At 32.5% G+C, this 14353-nt stretch overlaps 1 protein-coding gene across 2 annotated transcripts in view; it reads right to left on the bottom strand.

Annotated features, from left to right (window-relative positions):
• COL11A1 (collagen type XI alpha 1 chain) overlaps positions 1 to 14353 on the bottom strand; it is a 188095-nt gene that overhangs the window by 83369 nt on the left and 90373 nt on the right. For both annotated transcript variants that reach the window (XM_045801647.2, XM_087866138.1), the window contains 6 exons: positions 13995 to 14039; positions 12819 to 12872; positions 12694 to 12738; positions 7559 to 7612; positions 5901 to 6008; positions 3098 to 3151 (listed from right to left, as the gene is read on the bottom strand). In XM_045801647.2, coding sequence (XP_045657603.1) covers positions 3098 to 3151; positions 5901 to 6008; positions 7559 to 7612; positions 12694 to 12738; positions 12819 to 12872; positions 13995 to 14039 — 360 coding nt within the window. The remainder of the gene's footprint in view (positions 1 to 3097; positions 3152 to 5900; positions 6009 to 7558; positions 7613 to 12693; positions 12739 to 12818; positions 12873 to 13994; positions 14040 to 14353) is intronic.

The following is a 14353-nucleotide window of genomic DNA, read 5'->3' on the forward strand; positions in this document are numbered from 1 at the left end:
CAACAGATACCAATTGTATTTCCTCCACAAGTCAGGAAAATCACATGTTGAAGCCTTATGGGAGCTGATGATCAAAATAATAACCCGCAGTATGCACTGCTAACCTTCTTCTGATGACCCATTCCCCAATATATTCTAGTTCATGTCTATAGACATGTAATATTCACATAATGGGGAAATAATATCTGCAAATTACATTTTTTTAAAGGGCTTTCAAAGCCATTGCTCTTTCTCTACAGAGAATCAGATAGATCTGGTAGAGCATAGGACTATGTGACTACTCCAGAAATTTGACGAGCGAGTACAATCCAATATGGAAATATCTACTCTATCAGATTTTATTTGAGAACAAATATTCATTCCTGTCTTGAGTAGAATAGATAACTAATCATATTTGTAGAGACTCCATTCAAACAAATTGCTCTATGCATCAATTTTATTTTTAATAAGTTTATTTTCTTACATAGTTTCTGCTCTAAGCAGCTTATGGGAAAGTAACAAAAATGTCCAACCCACCAACTAAACAGTTTATAATATATGGGCATAGTCTTCCTCTATTTTCACATAAGGGGTTACCACCAAAGTATACAATTTCCATGAAAAAGCATTATAATGCTTGTAAATGGAAAGAACAAACATCAAACAAAATGCTCGAAAGTCAAAAGTTAATGGTGAAATTGGCTCACCAATTGTGAAACTTTCAAAATTATTTGAATGCTATTTTAAATATAAAGAATCCCACATTAAAATAGATTTTACTTTTTGAAGGAGCCATCATTTTATAATACTTACAGTGGCACAACTTTCAAATACCCATTGTGATTTATATTGCTAGAAAGATATTAAATAAATTATATTGTCTAATTATAGTCCTTAAATTGCTTAAAAATAGATTAGCAGCCAAATTTCACTTTTAGTACAATATAGATTTAAATCTATTCAAAATTCATTAGCTTCCACATAGGAAAAAAAAATGTGAAGCTTCTTTGGTCTTTGATGAGCCCATTATTTTTTGTTTTAGAACCAAGAAACATAAATCATTTTTGATCATAAAAAAAGTTGTTATGAAGAAAAGTAATATAAAAAAATAAAAACCAGAGTTTCAGACATTTTGGTTAAACAGTAAAGAAAAATGTTTGATTCCTTTAGGAAGAAACATTTCTCTCCAGTCATTCTGGTGCCTTTTGTTAATAAAAATAACTCAAAGAATATTGAACAGAGTATTGTCTCAGGAAAAAAAAAACAGAAGAAAATAAGAATGTCAAATAAAGAATATTGTGTTCATTCAAGTAATATGACAGTTTTCTGTTTTTAAATCAAAACACCACAACTGCAATTCAACTTTGTAATTAGATCAAGAACTCTTCAAGCAATCTAAAGATAGTTTAAGGTTGTGGGTTATGCAGTGAATGTTTTCTTTTTTTACTCATAATACTTTTGAAAATGCTTGACATTTGAAAGGAAGGTAGCTAGGAGACAGGGCAGTATATTAGAGACAATATTTAAAAGGTAAAACTTACTAATCAATGTTCTAAATGTAGCTAGAAACCTTTAAATGATGCTCATGTTATTCTTAAATCACAAATGAAATGAATCTCATTTTAGAAGGGCTCAAAGCATTATGTTTAACTCCTACTATATAAGGAAATGCATATTTTCTAGTAAACCAATGAAAAATTATAAAACAAAGCCAGGTGGCAAGCCTAATATAGTGTCATCACATGACAATGAGCAAACCCAAGTGCATGCATTTCACATTTGTCAAAAGGAAGGACATTATGGTTTCCCAGTGATTATCTCTGAAACTTATTAATAAGTATATGTTTGAGGATTATTATACAAATACGATTTATCTTCATATACTATACCTGTCAAGCCTGAATGGGTCAGAGAGAGATAGATCAAAAATAGATATATGATAGATGATAGATAGATAGATAGATAGATAGATAGATAGATAGATAGATAATAGATAGATAGATAGATGATAGATAGATAATATCATGGACATATACCCATCTTAATAGTAATAACCAAAATGTACATATTAATCTAGTTAACCACTTTAATTAACTAGTCAGTGCATGAAGTGCAGCCTTGACAAAGTTTTATGATTAGCTCAAGGAAAAGTTGTACACCAAAGTAAATATATTTTTTAAACCATCCATTTTTATGCTTAAATTATGTATATTTCAAATAGTTAAAAGTAGCACTTGAGTTCTATAGTGGATTGAATGGTGGCCCCAAATCAATATATCCAATATTCAAATCTCTGGAAGGAGAATGTTGCCTTATTTAGAAAAAGAGGTCTTCATAGATGTAAATTAAGTGAAGGATCTTGAAATGAGATCATCCTGGATTATCCAGGTGGTCACTAAATCCAAAGACAAGTGTCTTTACAAGACAGAAGAGAAGACATAGGAGGAAAAAAAAAAAAAGGCTATGTGAAGGCAGCAGAGATTGGAGTTACACAGACACAAACCAAGGACAACCCTGGGCTACCAGAAGCTAGAAGAGGCAAGGATAGACTCTCCTTTAGAGCTTTTGGAGGGACTGGGGGCCCTGCTGACACCTTGATTTTAGGCTTCTGGTCTCAAGAACTGTAAGAGAGTAAATCACTGTTTTAAGTCACCAAGTCTGGAGATTTGTTACAGTAGCCTTAGGAAACAAATACTGTGGAAATGAGGGAAAACAAAGATGATGAAAGATGTATTGTAATTCTTTTTTTTTTTAAAGCAGCAAGTGGAAATTCCAACCCTTAGGGTGCTAGAAATGAAATCAAAAGCTATTCTCCATCACCTATTATCCCCTTATCACTTCTAGATATACTAGCATGCTACCCTGGAATGGTCCTGGCTCCAATTACAAGGAAGTAGCTGACTATGCCTTCCTTTCATGACCCTGTCTGCTAAAATACTCCAATCCATAATCACCTAAGCTCTTTGAGCCCCCTGCACACCAAACACCCACATACCCCATGTCTTTCTCTTGTGAGATTATAATTTAAGGATTTATCATCTCTATGGCACAAACTGAAAGGTAATTCTGTGTAATTAATTTCTACAAAATGTAGAAAAAATCAAGCCAATTGTTTTACCTTTGGACCTTGTCTTCCTGGATATCCTGGTAATCCTGGAACACCAAGTTTCCCCTAAAATTAAAAAAATAATAATAACAAATAAAAATTCTAAGTTGAAGATTCAATGATGAGTTTAGTCATTTTCCTAAAAATTAGAACCACATATTTGAACACTGGGAAGGAAGATTTGCAAGTTTTCACCATACATGTCACTTACATTAAATTTCCTCATTTGAATAGGGAAAAAATTGCTTTGGACATATTTCTAATTCTATAATGTTTGCTAACTTAACTTCTGTCTAACTGACAGTGCCTTCTTTGGGGACACAGAACTCTGAGCTAAAGAGAATTCTAGGACTCCTTCTGAACTTTTAAGCATGAATAAAGAAAACACCAGAGCTTTTTCAACATTGAAACTATTTAAAGTTAGTTGATGTAGTTAAAACTATATTTAGATTTTATTACTTGAACTAAAGTGAATCTTTTTGATAAGATTATTTCATTTCTCACTGTAAATATAAAGCAAGCAATCATGAGTTATTTAACTATTTCTCATTGAGTAGTTTAAATAACTATACAAGAAATTCTGACCTAATTTTTGAGCAACTTTTCTTCTTTTATTCAAACATCTGGATAAATCTGGGTTAATCGATGTATCAAACGTTGCAAACTACAGCTAAGTCATGATGACTTTTGTGGAGTGTTAATTCCTGTGGGTGAGGACTTAAATGTGCCACAATTTTGTTCCAGTGCAATGAGATTACCTTTCATTCTAAAAGTGCTAAAACAAATGGTAAACTATAGCAAAGTCCACAGATGTGTAACAACTACCAAGAGGCTTAAAATGCTATACTAGGAAAATTGCCCCCTGAACAAAGCATTAATTTAAAGATACAGGTAGAGAGAAAATTAAATTAAGTTGAATGAACTGAATCAAATATGTTTGTGGAATTTTACTGCGACTTATTTTCCTTAAGATTTCTTGAAAGCACACTTCACATATAAAATATTATTTACCAAACTCTTAAACATTAGGAGGCACATAGTATCATTATTTCCCATGTACATTTAAACAAAATAAGAACAGAAACAAAAACAAATCCAAATTACTATATACAACAGTAAAAGTTGAGCTGTAACTTTATAAACAATAAATATTTTACTAGAGGAATCAAGGCAAGAAAATAGGAATATAGTTTATGACCGTGTTCTTAGAGATTGAACTAAAGAGTTGTCTGATTCAAGATCAACGCTGCATAGGTAAGCAGCCTTCAGATGGAAAATATGCAAACAAGTCCTAAGAAGCATGCTTATAATGATGTCCCTTTGGATACATTAAGTTATCATATCTGTTTTATGCCACTGATTTCAAGTTTAATGAAAATCTCTAATTATGATCACAAAGCCTTTGTGTTCTATGTTAATTACTGTATTATAATATAAACTCTTATTTACTTCAAAGTCATTTCAAAATAAACCCAAACAGAAAATTTGTTTGCATTTTCAATAGGGTGATAGGCAACTTCAATAAAGGGAAAATAATAATGAAATATTAAAAATGAAGAATTGTGGGGTAAAGTCCTGATGCCTCTGAAGAGATGGTGGGATCATTTATACAAATAAAGTGGAGCAAGGATGAGAGGAAGGTCCAGAAGAGTCTCAAACTATTGGCAAGTGAGTACTTGAGTGGAAAGCCTTGGAAGCCCTTGTTTTCTCCCATTCTTTCCTTCCCTGCCTACACACGCTGACATCCTTCATCAGTTCACAGTTGGCAGCTGGGAGGGTGAAACTATAGAAGAACCACTACAACGGGACTCCTAATGACATGAGGAAATATTTCTTACTTATCTAGTCACAGTGCCTGTATAATCCTCATACATTTTTCTTCTGAGACAGGGTGGCAAGAAGGGAAATTAAAATTTTCTTAAGTAGCACAGAATTTCCATATTTCACAGAATAATAGTGTGCTTAATAGAGAAAATTTGGAAAGCAGATATACATATTAAAAGGAAGGAAATCATCTGAAATATACCACCAAGAAATAATTATTATTTATATTTTCCTTTAGTGTATGTAATAGGATAACATTTATCACAGACATTTCTCATTCTTTCTTAATTTAACTTCATAGTTACATTTATGTGTACATAAATATGTACATAGTACATTTATTTATGTGTTCACCACATCACTAAATACTCTACAAAGGCATAATTTCAATGTTGTGTAATATTACATGTAAATGTAAATGTAATGGTTGACAATGTTTTTGACATATTACATATAGCACAAAGGCTCTGCAACCAATGAGAATTAGAATTATCTGGGGATGTTTTAAAACATAGCGATGCTTGGGTTAACCCCAGACTAAAATTAAAATCTCTTGAAGTTGGGCTTGGACAACAGCATTTTTTAAAAACACTTGCTCTGTGAAAATGCATGTTTATGTGAAAAAATAGAAAGTGTACATTTTGGCTTGAGGAGCAAAGATGATTCTACTTCCTCCAAAACAATAAGTAGACCATCTTTCATTGATTCTTTGATCCTTTGTTAATCACGCTCAAATTCTCAACCTCTAATGTGCAAGAGCTTGAAAAGCAGTTGATTCTGCATGGCCAAGGAGAACGGAGGGGATAGGCAACAAGGGAGAATGAAAAAGGATAAATGGACCCATCTCGTGGTTATACTCCTACCAGTATATGGATATACTTGAAATGTAATAGAATATCTAGATTTCTGACATGGGTGACTAAAAATATTTTTAAATGTCGATGAAATATCATCTGCAAGAGCACCCGGGAATTTAAAATTGTTCACTGACCTTTTCTCCTGCTTGACCAGAAGGACCAGGGTCTCCAGTTGGACCAGCTCGACCTTTGGGTCCCTCAGGGCCATCTTCTCCTCTTGGACCTATTTGACCAACTTCTCCCTGAAACACAGAGTAACAACCTTCTTGTAATTTAAAATATATTGGAGACTGAAAACAGAGATTATAGTATATCAAAAAGTCGTATTCTTCAACTCCTCATTTGTTTACTCATGCTTTATTTAAGACAAAGAGGTTTGAAAATCTTTGATTTAATCAATCTTTCCATTAGTAAATAAACAACTGCATATAGTCTGACATTTGAAAACCTACAGAAGTCTGATGTTACCGTGTTTCATACTAAAGGAATCTTAATAAATCCGTGTTGCAGAAAGAAAGAAAAGAGTAAAAATTAAGGTTAGATTGTGGAGGGTGGCAAAATAATCAACCCCAAAATATGCCACTCGGGGATGAAGGTTATTTTGAGTTGAACGCAAGTGAGAAGAAGCAGAAGCAAGACAAGGTGCTAAAAACAGGATATAAATTTGCAAAGACACCATCCCTCCCCTCTCTACAAGAAAGGACAATAGTTAATCACTAGAGACTGCTAGACTCTCGTTAGTCCGGAGTCAAAAGCAGACACCAAAGAACTTTATTAACTAGACTTTATCTACCATTACTTTTCCATATAGCTGCCTTCCCACAATTTGCAGCCCTAGAAACTCAAAATCCTTTTCCTTGTCATATCTCTAAAACTGTATTCTTCTTTCGCTAAAATGCCATATGAGCCCAAATTCTAACCACTCCTTTGAGTTAATTACCATTGAGTGCTCCCGTGTATAAACGTGAGGCACATGCTAGACAAATTCTGTTTGTTTTTGTCTTGTTAATCTGTCTTTTGTCAATCTAATTTTACAGGGCCCCAGCCTAAGAACCTAGCAGGTTAGTAGGAAAAAGTAATTTTCCTCTCTGACAATAGCAATTTTGGAAATCACTGGAACACGAGAAAAATGTCGCCACTTTAGACTTTGAAATGTGTTAAGTTCTTGTCCCAATTCTGGAAACAGGCATTATGTATTTTTTAGGGAAACAAAAATATTCTGCAGTATGCTTCTTTGATATTAGGTATTATTGTGTTAGATATAAAATAAATCTTCCCAATAAAACACTTAGTTTACTTTGGGTAACTCAGATTTTTGGTTTTTTTCTAGATAATCATTACCAGAAAAAAGTATACGCAAACTTTTATGCTAAAAAAATTCAAGATCACTAATCATGGAAGTTCAAGAAAATTGCAGATATATGGCTTCTAAGCAACAGAGCTCACTACAAAATTTAGAAGAAACCTATCAATCTACTTATTTTAAGCAATTTGATCATCAATTTAGAAAATATCTATAAACAATACTACTCAATTTTTTATACATACACATATGTAGGCTATAGAACACACGGAAATGTAATATAATATCTGAAAGACTATATAGATTATCTCCACAAAAATTAACATGTGTAATCTTCATATAAAAAACAAAGTCAACAAAGTCTCAGATAGTACACACATTTTTATTTATCCTGTGCTTGCTGTATTTAAATATAAGAATACACACACATGCATACATACAGACACACATAAGTGTTCATGTTCTGGTATGAATTTTCTTCTTACTTACTCTATCACCTTTAAGACCCATGTCACCTTTGAATCCTGGAAAACCATCTTCACCCTAAAAAATAGAAGTAATAAAACATGTTGAATGATTTGTTTGAATGAATCTAAAATATGGCTACGTAATATATGAACACTGATAATTTCAGGAAAATTGTTCTGAGAAATGTGCATTGTGTTGTGAAACTTCCTTCTCCCTATTCTAACCTTTATTGTCCATATCCTCTCATTTTCTATTATTATTGGTTCTAAGTTACTCTGGGAAATTCTTCTCAAATGTGTCCATTAAATCTCCTTTATCTTATAGGGGAAATAACCATTCTCTTTGTAACAACATATATCTTATGCCATTTGAACAAAGAAAAAGTAAATATTTAATTAATTATCATTTTAACTTTGGAATACAAGAAATTTTGACTACAAAATGTCTTTACCCTTAATTTACTAATTCATACCAAAGAATATTATATCATGAATTTTGTAACATGTGCTTTAAAAATGCCTTCTAGTTCAACTTGTGTTCTATATTACAATCTCTTTTCAGATGAAGAATAAGCAAACCAATATTATCCTTTACATGTACATAGATAACACTCATTATCACAAACAGACCAATAATACTGAAAATTGGGCCTTCTTTAATAAAGAGAGCAGAGATTTTGACTATGGAAATATTTTATACCATTCTTAGTGAAATTTAGACTTTTAAAACTAGGCTTCATGAGCAAACTTGCTATCTCTTAATTTAAAGAAAATAAAATGAAAAAATTAAGTTCCTAAGGAATAACCACTCAATTTTTCAATAGCATTAACTGAGTCTTACTCTGCATGGAGTATTTCAAGATTTTTATTTTAACAATAAAAACTGAAAGCAGAACATTTGCATTAATTTTGGTACAAATGGAGTAGAATGGGTGTTCGGAGAAGAGAGACAATGATGATGATGAGGGTGGTGGTGGTGGTTCTGGTGTTGTTGGGAGTGAGGCAGGAAGTCAGTTGAAGAAGTTTTTTTTTTTTTTAAGATTTTATTTATTTATTTGACAGAGATAGAGAGAGCCAGCGAGAGAGGGAACACAAGCAAGGGGAGTGGGAGAGGAAGAACCAGGCTCATAGCAGAGGAGCCTGATGTGGGGCTCGATCCCATAATGCCAGGATCACGCCCTGAGCCAAAGGCAGACGCTTCACCCCTGTGCCACCCAGGCGCCTCAGTTGAAGAAGTTTTGACAGGGGAGTTAGTATCTTAATTAGGAGTTAGAGAATGGATGTGACTTGCAGAGTTTGAGGAAAGGACATATCATTGGGTCGAGTATGTGAACACAGCTAGCAAGACTGGCACATATACACATCCTACTGCCAAATGGTCTCTATAAAAAACAAAATTAATCCCATCAATTTTTACTTTAAAGCAACTCAATGGTTTCAAGTCACTAATAATGAATATAAGCTGCCAATTCCCCTCCCCTCCTGACCATGATCTAGCCCTTGTTTGTCCACTTTGGCAGTCTTACCCTTGGTCTCAAATCTCCCCTCCACCCCACCCAACACCCTGAGATTGAGTACTAGAAAAACTGAATTACCTGTATTTCCATTTGTACTTTTTTTTTAGATTGTATTTATTTTTGTGAGAGAGGGGGGCAGAGGGAGAGGCAGACTCCTCACTGAGCAGGCAGCTCCCACATGGGGCTTATCCCAGGACCCTGGGATCATGACCTGAGCCGAAAGCAGATGCTTAATTGACTGAGCCCCCCAAGCTCCCCTCATTTGTAATTCTTCCATTGGTTTCCGTTGTCATACACACACCTGCAAATCCTTTGTCTTCTCTTTCTACCTCTGTTTACCTTTACTCTTCTTTCCAGACTCAGTTCATAATTCTGCTATAAAATTTTATCATGAGCTAAATCTCCACACTACCCCCTACTCAAAATTAATCCCTCTGTCCTGTGTGCTCCCTCTAAGCATTTATTATTGTAACAACATGCCATTCTGCACTTAGTAGATCATAGTTCTTTCTTTAACTAAATGGTAGAAAACAAGACTTATGCCTAATTAGCCTCTGCACCTACAGTGCCTAGTACATTTTTGGTCCTTAATAACCATGATATTTAATAAACATTTACTAAATGGACATTTATTAAGTGATCATGCCTCAGTGTGTGTTTAGCAAGGTATGTTAAGGTCCAGAAAATATCAGGTAATTATGGATATATGAGACCTAACCCTAGAAAAGGGATTCAATCTAGTATTTTGCCTAAACCTAAAAAGTCTAACAGGTCTAGAAGTTTCCTTTAAGACAAAAGCATAAGGTTTTCAACATTCTGGCTATAAAGTAGCCATGTATGTAGGATTCTCTCTGTACTGAATGCAGTCGGGCAATAATAGAGGCCTAAAAGCTGAAAATGACCATTTAACTTCCTATTGACTATTGTCTTCATTACCTTCTCCCTAGAGAGAAAGGTAATTACACAGTTGCCAAATTTAGTTTAAAGAACACTACAATCTAAGTCAAAAAATCAATAACAGTTTTTAGGATTTTTCCAGGCAGAAATTTTTGTTTCAGGAGAGAACATAGTGGACTATATGCTATTTCTGTCACACTTTTGTTTTCAATACATTCACAATTAGAAAATAAAGTAGAGAAGCAAATAAGAAATAAATTAGGTGACTTAAATATTAGGTATATCCTTACAATAAGTGGCAATTTTATAAACAAGCGACGCTATCAAGTTACTAAGTTTTCCAGTCCTAAAACTATTAGGTCTAAATTAATCTTCAAAAAAGAAAAAAGGAAACAGTTTTAGAAGATGCATAAAAGAGGATTTCATCTATGCCATTTGGTTCATTTGATTATGTTGCTTAAGGTCGAAGGAACACATCTGTCTGAACAATGGAGAATTTTAATCCTAGTTAAGGTACTTACTTGCTATTTCATCTTTAGCTAACAATTAATGTTGTTATGTGGGAAAAAAAAAGTTTGAACTTCCTTATCTCTTTTGAGATAGTCAATCATAATACATACTCAGAAAAACAAAATAAACAATCAATATTAAAATTCATAAAGATTTAATGATTCTTCACAGACTCAGAAAAAAGGGAGAACTCTTATCATTAGAAAAAAGTTTCCATAAACTTTTATATAAAATTTCTCTAAACCTAGACTAGATAAAATAACAGATGTAAATAAAATAAATGATAAAATAATTGGTATACCTGAAAAATACCTGAGTGATTATTTAGGACAAAGTTCTCATTTTACAGATTTAAAATAAGGCTCAGAGAAATGAGACAACCTGACTCAGTTTACCAGTCTAGTTAGTATGAGAACTATAATTGGAACTCAGAACTTTAACTCTCAATTTAAAATTTCAATTATTTTTCTCTACACCTACCTGTTGCTTCTGAGACCATACACATTCAAAACAACAAATAATCTAAAGTTATTTTTCTACATCTAAGGAGCAGACATTTTTTTCCTGGGTGTTTCTCTTCACATGTATCTCATCATCTATAACTGTATTTACCTCTGTCATTTTGCCACTACCCCTTTTGCCAGCAAGTTCACAACTTTCCCATCCCAATTAAACACCTTTCCTTTAAATACTGTCTTTCCTAAAAATCTTTGGAAGACACTTATTCTGGAGACAAATTTGAATTGATACTTAAATGTCTTAAGAAGAAAAATTCCAGGGGTGCCTGGGTGGCTCAGTCCATTAAGCATCTGCCTTTGGCTCAGGTCATGATCTCAGGGTCCTGGGATCAAGCCCCACATCAGGCTCCCTGCTCGCTGGGGAGCCTGCTTCTCCCTCTCCACCCAACTCTTGATCTCTCTCGCTATCTCTGTCTCTCTATCAAATAAATAAATAAAATCTTTAAAAAAAAAACAAGAAAAATTCCAGAGACAATACATGTGATATATATATATATATATATATATATATATATATATATATATATATATTCATTCAACAGGCCTTCTGCAAATAATTACAAGTTCAACCCTGTCTGATCAATCATTGTGCTCAGCTGCTAACTCAGTAAGACACTATATCCTGAAGTTCATCTGTGATGATAAGAATGAATTGGGATTTTCATCAAAGTAGCTGAGTTCATTTCAAATGCATGACATTTTACATATAGAACTGAATATAATTGCGTAACTTGACAATGTGTCAATATGTTACTTTTTATTTTTCAGAAAAATAAGTTATAATGGATATAAGTCCATCCCTTTTTGTTATCCATTCCTTATTGATATCAAATCCACACAAGATGTTGGGGTTTTTTGTTTGTTTGTTTGTGTTTTTTTGGTGGTTTTAATAACATTATGACTATGGGAATAAAGTTATCCTTAAAATCAAAATTTATATTCCATAATTTCTCAATAAAGCTATAAACATTTTATTCTAAACCTTAATTTTTAAATGTAATATTATAGTAAGAATTAACAATACTGACTGTGAGTAATGCCATTTTATTTTAACATAATCACTGAAGGATTTGTGGGATCTACACTGACTGACATTAAACATTTATGTAAAAAAAAAAATTCTCAATTTCAGTTTCTTTGTCCAAAGACAAACTACAAATGCTCCACAAAAAATCCCACATTCTTTCATCCACCCCTGCCTACTTTTAATCTTTATTTCCTTCTCATTAATACTTTTGCTTTGCATACAGTATAATGTATAAAGACTTCCTCTTCCTCCAACTGATTTAGGGTACTTCTAACTTTTGCACTGCGTTTCAGCTTAAGAACTTTGGGGATTTTAGCAAAGAATGAAAGGAATAAACATTCCTCTGTTATGCATACAACTGGATATTGTATAAACCCTGTAGCTAATTTATTCATAAGGCAACTCTATAATTTATAAAAGGTAAACATGTGCAAGAAAAAAAAGGGATACAGGATTAATTCTGTTTATGACATATCTTTGCTTCTGTTCTATAATTTAGTCCTCACTCCAAGGTGTAATCTTTTTCCAACAAAGTTTCCAGGATACACAGTACAAAATCAGGTTTGCATTGTCTGGTATCAAGTAATTATTTAATATATTGGGAAATGAAATATCTGTTGAATAAACTTAAATTTCTGGTCTAATAGATATATGACAATTAAAATCACCTAAATAAATTATATTTTACCTTTTCACCTTTAGAGCCCTTGAGACCTCTGACACCATCTGCTCCCTATGGGATAAATTAGAAGAATTAAATGATTGTAACATTTTGCATTGAAATTACATGGTGTGAAAAAGAATAACATTTACCTTTACTCCTCGGGGACCAGGGTAGCCAATAGGACCCTGTGGACCAGGAGGACCCTAAAACAGATGCATTGCTATTTAAATATATAATACATTGAAAGTACTACTCATTCACACACAGTAATTTTACCAAATAATCCACAAGAATGTGACATTTTTCTACTATTGGTAAAGATTACTTAGGGAGTTTATCATTTATTTCTAAAGTCTGATACGATGAACAACCCATGTGACCAGCCCTACCTACTCCAAATTTATTGTATCATATATTTTTGCAAAAAAAATTTTGCAAAAAAAAAAAAGTGAATAATTGCATGATTAATAACTAATTTCCTGACCTGAAAATATCTGGTGTCCTCAATGTCTAAGAGACAAATATTTGTAATAGAAATCTGGTATAACTTTTGTAGAATTCACATCATAAAGAACATGATCAAAATTGCATATTTTCCACAGCCGATTTCATTTAATTAATTTACCTAAAGGAAACAATTTTTAAAATATAATATATAATTTCTATAGTAATGCTCTCTTTTAATGCTATTTTAATAAGAATCTAAAAGTAGCAAATCTAAACAAAATGATCCTACCCACTACTAATCCAAAATAGTATTAACAATTAATAAGCTCTTATTTTAATATTTTATTTAGATATTTTGATAATCGTTGCTCTTACAGTTAAATTTCTTTTTTATAAGTTAACAGAGAGTAATAAGTAAAGATAAAATTGGTGTGACATAAACAGTTTATTGATATTTAGTAATTCTTACCCAATTTCATTATTATCATTTATGGTAATTTATTCCACATATACTACATATGCAAAATCTGAATTTATCTCTGATCATGAGGCTATTTATTTAAAAAATAGATAATACAGTCTAATTTATAAAGTTACTGATACAAAATTAAAAGTTATCTATCTAAGACACATCTGTTTATTACACTCTAAACAAAAATAACTACCAGGACATAATTTATATTTAAATTATAGCAAAAATCTTTAGAAAGTAAGGACATGTTTAAAGGTAGATACAAACTATTTTCTGGTACTTACTTTCTAATATTCCTATCCCTAAGTGATCGTAGAAGAATATATAGCATAAAGATGACCAAAGTAAGGCATTTTCTCTTAGACGTAAGGTTACAAGACATTTACATGGATACTTTGTAACATACCAGAGCACCCTTTTCTCCAGACTGGCCTTCTTTTCCAGGATGACCCTATATTTAGTAAAAACATAATACTGGTAAGATGCAATATTAATGGTAGTTTATAACACTATGAAATTGTTCCTTTTTTTTCAAATCTATTGTTTCAAAAGATATTGAACATTTTGCATCATGTCATATGGCTCTAAATAACATTGGAAATTGTAGCATTTGGAAGGAAACATAATAAGCTTATATTTTATGGATGTAAGTTTCACCAACTACATAATGTATTTGAGAGAGTTTGGGAAAAGTACATAAAACAATAGAGAATGTTCATTAACAATTCAACCCCAGTATCAATTAGTTCTTACATAAAGATGTTT

This window comes from Ursus americanus, chromosome 12 (assembly GCF_024610735.1).
Source record: "Ursus americanus isolate L20-20 chromosome 12, mUrsAme1.1.p, whole genome shotgun sequence".
NCBI lineage: Eukaryota > Metazoa > Chordata > Mammalia > Carnivora > Ursidae > Ursus > Ursus americanus.